Raw genomic sequence first — 6,539 nt, forward strand, 5'->3', positions numbered from 1 at the left:
AGGTGGTGGGGCTACAATGATTTGGGCAGTTGTAACAATCAATCTCCACCTTCTGGACCCATGAAAGGAGGACTCTTTGGAGGCAGAAGCTCTGGCCCCAGAGGTGGTGGAGGCCAGTATTTTGCCAAACCACAAAGCCAAGATGGCTACGACGGTTCCAGCAGCAGCAGTGGCTATGGCAGTGGCAGGTTTTAATTACTCCAGGAAACAAATCTTAGCAGGAGACGAGAGCCAGAGACGTGCCAGGGAAGCGGCAGCTTACAGCAGATTTGAGAACTGAGCCAGCACAGCGGTGGCCGCGCCTCGCTGCCACCAAGAAGCCATGTTTCAGACAATACTCGTGTGCACGGTAAAAAAACTCGGACTGTATTTGTGCCTAATTGTGTAACAGGTTATTTCAGTTTCTGTTTTGTGTAGTGTAAAGCGCTCCAACAAAGGGTGTTCATGCTGGTCTTTTTTGCACACACGCTGTTGGTCGCCAAATGTGATAGTCTGATCATGACGCTGAATAAACGTCTTTTAAAAACATATTTACTAGGTGTACTTAGAAATAAAAACGTCTGCATCCTTATTCTCCTGGGAAAGGGCAACCCCAGAGCACGCGGGTACCACGCGGCCCGCCCGGGCTCCCCACGTTTGGGGACGCGTGTTCGTGGACGGCATCCGCCAGCCCGCGCCAGACTCGCCCCCGCCGCGCCCACCGATACCGGTCCCCTCGGGCTCCGGCTCCCTGTCCCACCCCAGCGCCCGGCAGCGGCGCTCCCGGTCGCAGAGACTCGTAGGGCCTTGGCGAGTCCGGGACCCAGGATAATCCCGCTTCAGGTGCAGGATGAACAGCAACCTCCTCAACTGGGCTCACGGGACCCGCGCCTGCGCACTGCAACCACCTCTGACGGGCAGCTGCCAGGGGCCCGCACGCACAGGCCCACCGTCTGAGCCTGCGCAGGACCGGCCGAGACGCCGGCGGCGTACGCGGGCGGTGACGGCCGTGGGAACGTCATGGGCGCGCGCCTCGCACGCGCGCGCGCACGCACGCACGCACGCACGCCCCGAGAAAGTATCTAGTTCCGGGCGTGCAGAGTCGGCCCCACACTGGGGGGAGGGAGGCGCTCTCGGTGTCGGAGCGGACGGAGGGGCGTGAGGAAACTCGTACGGTGGCCGCAGAGGGACGGCGCTACGGCTCCCACGCTGGGCCAAACGCCGCCGGCCGCCGGGCGCGGGAGCCCCTGGCCCTTAGGGGCGGGAGGGCACGCGTGAGGCACCGGGCCCCGCAGCCGCCGCGCCGTCGGCACCATGCGGCCGCCCTGCTCCTGGAACCCCGAGGGACACGGGGGCCTGCAGGCCGGGACGCCGGCGCGGAGAGGGCACCCGGTGAGCGGGCGGGCAGGGGTGTCTCGGGCGTCTCCAGGGCAACGAGCTGGGCGCGGGCGGCTCCCCGGGGGACCCGGCAGGTCATTCCTTCCCCCGCGTTCGCCGGCTCCTCCAGAGGTGAGCGAGCAGAGCTCACCTCGTGCCTGGGACTCGTTGATCCGAGATTCGGTGCCGCCTGCACGGCTGAACGTCCCGGCGGGAAGGCGCCTGGGGCCCGGGATGGGCGGTGGGCGGCGGGATGGAGCTGCTCGTGTAGGGCCACGCGCCTCGGCCTTGGCTTCCTGACCCCCGTCACCGAGCCCGTGGCGCGGACGTCTTCGGGAACCAGGAGCTGCCTTGCCCGCGGGCCAGGTGGTGGTCGGGGAATGGCCGCATCCCCGCAGCGTGAGGGAGTGAGGGACGCCTGTTGAGTGACCCTCCAGACGGTGGCTCGACTCTCTGAATGCCATTCCTGGAGGTGGCGGGCTGAGCCCCAGGTAGAGCCTGGATGGAGCAGCTCAGAGAGCGGACAGCTGCTTTGGGCCAGGTTCTGGCCAAACCCTGCGGGAAGTGCTGGGCCTGTGGGCCAGGGGAGAAGTGGTGCCTGGCCTCCCCACTCCTCCGTGTCTGATGCAAGCAGCACTTGGGCGGGCATTTGCTCTGCCCAGCGGCCGGAGGGGGAGCTCGCAGAAGTCCCCTCTGCAGGGCTCCCGGCTGAAGCCCATCTGATGGGAGGCAGCCGCCCCTGGCAGTGTCTCCTGGTGGCCTGTGAGCAGCTTTGCTGCTTTGAGTTCACACATTCTGTGCTTCCATCCACAGATTATTTGGGCGAGCTATAAATGGCAGTTACCGGGTAAAACTAGCCCCACTTGCTATTTCTCCCCTCCTGCAGCCCATCTATGGGGCCCTGTGCCCTGCCATGACACACAGCCCTCAGCTGTCATCCGTCCAGCCAGGCATAGCCAGCCTCCTCCCTCCAGATCCCAGATCACAGCGCCTTGGGCATCTCCGTTTTGCAGTGTTGTCTGGTCCCCAGCACGTGGGTGTCAAGTTGCTGAAGCGAACTGCTTGCTATGTCAGTGCCCTCTCCTTCATCCGGGTCCTACTGTGAGGGATGTCACCGAGGGACTTGTATTCACCCTGGATAGAATGGCCTCCGAAATCCAGGCAGTACCGGGCGCCCAGATAAAAGCGAGAGGGTGGGTCTAGTGAAGTGGCCTGGTGCCAAGCCTATGGAAGGGCCCTCGGTTCCAGCATCCACTGCCTCCAAGGGGGCTGTCAACCACCATCCGAGCCCTTCGTCCCAGCGACACTGCTGAAATTGGCACTTTTGTTTTTCACGTGATTGGGGGTCCCTTGGGAGTGTCCTCATTAGCGTTTGTGGCAGATCCTGTGTTCTAGGGCTAGCTGATGTCCCTGGTGGGGACAGTTCATTAGTTGTCCTCAGCTTGACTTGGCCCTCTGCTTGTTGCCCTCCTGCAGGCCTACGCCTCCCCCGGGGCTCAGCTGCGAGCTCCCAGGCCTAGGTGCCCATGACGCCTCCGCTGACCGCCGCCTGGACGCCGCCTCCGCTGCGAGCTAGCGCCGCCGCCCAGGCTCCAATGCCGGTCATGCCCATCCCGCGGCGGGTGCGCTCCTTCCACGGCCCGCACACCACCTGCCTGCACGCGGCCTGTGGGCCGGCGCGCGCCTCCCGCCTGGCGCGCACCAAGTACAACAACTTTGACGTGTACGTGCGGGCGCGCTGGCTGTACGGCTTCATCCGCTTCCTGCTCTACTTCAGCTGCAGCCTCTTCACCGCCGCACTGTGGGGCGCGCTGGCCGCCCTCTTCTGCCTGCAGTACCTGGGCGTGCGCGTCCTGCTGCGCTTCCAGCTGAAGCTGTCAGCGCTGCTGCTGCTGCTGGGCCGCCGTCGCGTGGACTTCCGCCTCCTGAACGAGCTGCTGGTCTATGGCATCCACGTGACCATGCTGCTGGTCGGGGGCCTGGGCTGGTGCTTCATGGTCTTCGTGGATATGTGAGGGCCGAGCACCTCGGCGCCAGCCGGGGCTTGTTTACTGTGACCCCTGGGGTCGATGCCTGCTGCCGGGTTCTTCTCTGGGTGGGGTCGGTCAGGGCCCGTGTCTGTCCCACTCCATCCTGCAGACAGGGGCTGCAGACACAGCCCCACTCCCAGCCTCTGGCCTGGGAGAGGAACAGGCTGAGACTCCTGTAAAGGGGACACTGGCCTTTCCTCCTGCTGATTTTTTTCTCTGGCCTGCCTGTAAGCTCATTTCGTCACAGTGTCCCCTTGGCTGCCTCCCTGTGGTCCAGCCGGTGCTCTTCCAGGCTGTGCTGTGGGGGTCCATCCGTGCGTGTGCGCTTGGAGAGCCTCTGCAGCCCTGTGCCTTCTCCAGGACACTGGCATCACCACTGGTGTGGGAGGCCTCAGGGAGGGCTGTGCTGCCCAGGAGCAGATCTGGAGGGGGTCCTGGCTGCACTCCCCGGCCCTGCCCCCGCCTTAAGGAAGCGTCGGGTGCCACTAGCTGAGGCACGGCACTGCCACAGAGCTGTTCACTGGGGACCGTCTGACACCCTCCACTTGTCCCCCTGAGCTGTGGGGGTCTGGAGTCCCAGGTCACTCTTTGGGGTCGCCTTGGTTCGCAGAGGCGCAGTCCGGCAGGGATTATGACCTGGCCCAGGGCAGACCCGTCTTCGTCTTGGGCAGGTCTGTGGAGAATTTCAAGCCTCTTCAAATGTGGGTTCAGGAGGCAACTCCATTTCTTTCTGGCTTCCAAGGGGTGCTTTGGTCTGTCTTCCTTTGAGGGAACACCCAGAATTGAGGCTTCTGTATCTGGGGACAGATGTCACAGGTCTTGGGAGGTACACCAAGGCCTCTGAGTGTGCACCACGAAATACGGTCCCACCCTGTGTTTCAAAGCACCTGTTAGGGTAGAGGGTGTGGGCCAGGGCTGGCTCTGCCAGCGAGGGGCTCAGCTTCCCCTTTGTCCTGCCTCGGTGCCGTTCGAGCAGCCAGGGCATGCAGAGCAAAGATGAACACAGGCAGGGGCTGGTGGCCAGGAAAGTGCAGGGCGGTGGTCTGGGGGGGGGGGGGGACAGGCTTTTGGCCAGAAGGGCGCACTCCAGAGGGCCAGCGTCTTGCCCAGACCCTTCACTCTGGTCTTCTCCATCGGGGGGACAGGGTGGCCATGTGGCTTAGTGGCCACCGTGGGCCTTGTTGGCAAGTGAGAGGGCGCCCTGAATAATTATGCTGGGACAGCAGGCAGAGACCAGGGACCAGACATAGGGCTCTATATTGAGGGTGACAGACTGCCACTGCTTCACGCCAGGTTGTCCCCACACCCCCTGGGCATGGGCGGCGGCCCTGGGGGTACTATCAGGACAGGTGTCTGCCAATCAGGCAGAGAAAGCAAAAAATACTCGGCTGTAAACCGTGCTCTTTAATTTATAGCCAGCTCTGTTGGGCGACTGTCTCCCTGAGGTCGGTGGGAAGGCTCCTTGAAGAAAGGGACGAGCTAAGTCTGTCCGGTTGCTGGGCGATAGGCGAGGAGCTGACCTGCGCGGCCCCACTTGTCGCGCTGCAGAGAATCTCTTGCACTAAAATCGTGGTGTTTCTTTCCTAAAAGCTTTGTTTGTGTTAACTGTCGTTGCTGAGCTCCTCTGAAGCCCCTCACTGGGGTGGGCGCATGTCCACACCCTCGGGACGGACGGAGGGGTCTGGCGCTGCCACCTCAAATGTCAGCGTGGCAGTGCTGGGCGTTGACAGCTCAGCAACGCTGCTCGGTGTCTGGAGTGCCTGTTCAATCCTTGTGACATGAGCCACTGCATTAAACTTATTTTTTTAACATGTCAATGGAGTGACTGCCTAAAGCTCAGAAAGTGTATTCCTTTTTTTAAGGATGTGAACAACCGAAAACAAGTAAAATTGGATGCATTTTAAAGTGGTTGTCTGCAGTGCTGGGGAAGGGTAAGTGTGACGGGCTGCAGTGGGGCCTGCCTTGACCTCGAGGCCGGGGGCTCCCTGGTGGGAGCCTGCCCCGCGGAGGGGGCGGGGAGGGCAGCGAGAATTTGTCAGTGCTGCCGGGGAGGGAGGGGGCGGGCATGACGGGGTCCACGAGGGCTGAATTCAGCCGACAGAAGAGCTCACGGCGTCCTTAAATGAGGTGGGGCGCCCTAGGTTGAGGGGCTGTGGAAAGGGTGTGGGCCGGGCTCTCACCGGCAGGGACGACATGGGCACAGGAAAAGAGGCAGAAAAGCAAAGTTACAGTTCTTGTTCAGCCAAAGAGTAGTTTGAAGAATGAGAGACATGAGATTGCTTAGGATCTATTTCAAGAAGGTTGCCGTGGCTTCTGTACGGGGACACACCCTGGTGATGAGGGGGGGTGGTGTCCTCGAGGCAGCCCCGATGGCTAGAAAGTGTTTGGGGAAACGGGGCCCTGCTTGAGCCGTTCATCTGCTGTTTCTGGAATTATGAACTAGACGTTTCAGAAGAAAACTTGTTTTGGGGTTTACCTTTTGATGGCAAAGTTGGTGAAATTCTTAACAAAAGCCTTGGCCCCCGAAAACAGCAGAGGAGGCGGGGTTGGTTTCACAAGGCCTGACCGACGCTCTTGGTGCTGCCAGGAGCCCAGGTACGGGTGCAGGAGTGAACCCCCAGAGAGCACTCTACCACACTTGTTTCCCTTTGAGTGAGTGGTGGCCATGGCCCTGCCATCACTGACCCAGGGTGGTCCTCCTACCACCCCAGGGCCTTCCCTGGGCATCCCCTCAGCTTTGCCTTGTTTTCAGCAGGTGGGAGTGGATTCCTCTGTTTCTCCAGGCCCACGCTGTCCAACAGGACTTCCTCACAGGGGACACACTTGTCTGTGCAGGAGCTACCAGCCCCTCAAGGAACCGGGGCTGAGCAGCTGAAGTCTGATCAGACTTGGCCACATGTGGCTCGAGGTCACTTTAGTGGACGGGACCTTGCAGGCTGGTTATAACCATGTGCCACCAGTTGATCCCATCCTCTTGGCTGAATTAAGCAGCAGTCCTCTTTGCCAGTCACCATTTTCAAGGACAATGGGTGGAGCTGCCGGGCGATGGAAGGAAGTCAGGGACTGTGCCTCATTCCCCCAGACAGTGCGCTAGTTACCAGCTCAGGCGCTGCCCAGAGAGGGTTCTGGGCCTTCAGGGCGCCACAGCCTGGG

At 61.5% G+C, this 6,539-nt stretch overlaps 1 protein-coding gene across 3 annotated transcripts; it reads left to right on the forward strand.

Annotated features, from left to right (window-relative positions):
- Positions 1-1,041: 1,041 nt before the first annotated feature.
- TMEM250 (transmembrane protein 250) lies at positions 1,042-5,203 on the forward strand. 3 transcript variants are annotated; one of them, XM_019756757.2, is made up of 3 exons: positions 1,042-1,371; positions 2,243-2,425; positions 2,833-5,203. In XM_019756757.2, the coding sequence occupies exon 3, from the start codon at positions 2,883-2,885 to the stop codon at positions 3,369-3,371; it is 489 nt and encodes a 162-aa protein (XP_019612316.1). In that variant the 5' UTR covers positions 1,042-1,371; positions 2,243-2,425; positions 2,833-2,882; the 3' UTR covers positions 3,372-5,203. The 3 variants fall into 3 exon arrangements, with proteins under 3 accessions (XP_019612316.1, XP_019612315.1, XP_019612317.1); XM_019756756.2 differs by lacking the exon at positions 2,243-2,425 and having other exon boundaries at positions 1,043-1,371; XM_019756758.2 differs by lacking the exon at positions 2,243-2,425 and having other exon boundaries at positions 1,361-1,488.
- Positions 5,204-6,539: the final 1,336 nt, after the last annotated feature.

This window comes from Rhinolophus sinicus, linkage group LG04 (genome assembly GCF_036562045.2).
Source record: "Rhinolophus sinicus isolate RSC01 linkage group LG04, ASM3656204v1, whole genome shotgun sequence".
NCBI classification, from domain to species: Eukaryota; Metazoa; Chordata; class Mammalia; order Chiroptera; family Rhinolophidae; genus Rhinolophus; species Rhinolophus sinicus.

What these genes read in the sequence shown, in the direction of transcription:
- TMEM250 (XM_019756757.2), top strand. Translation starts at nt 2,883, where the DNA reads ATGACGCCTCCGCTGACCGCCGCCTGGACGCCGCCTCCGCTGCGAGCT.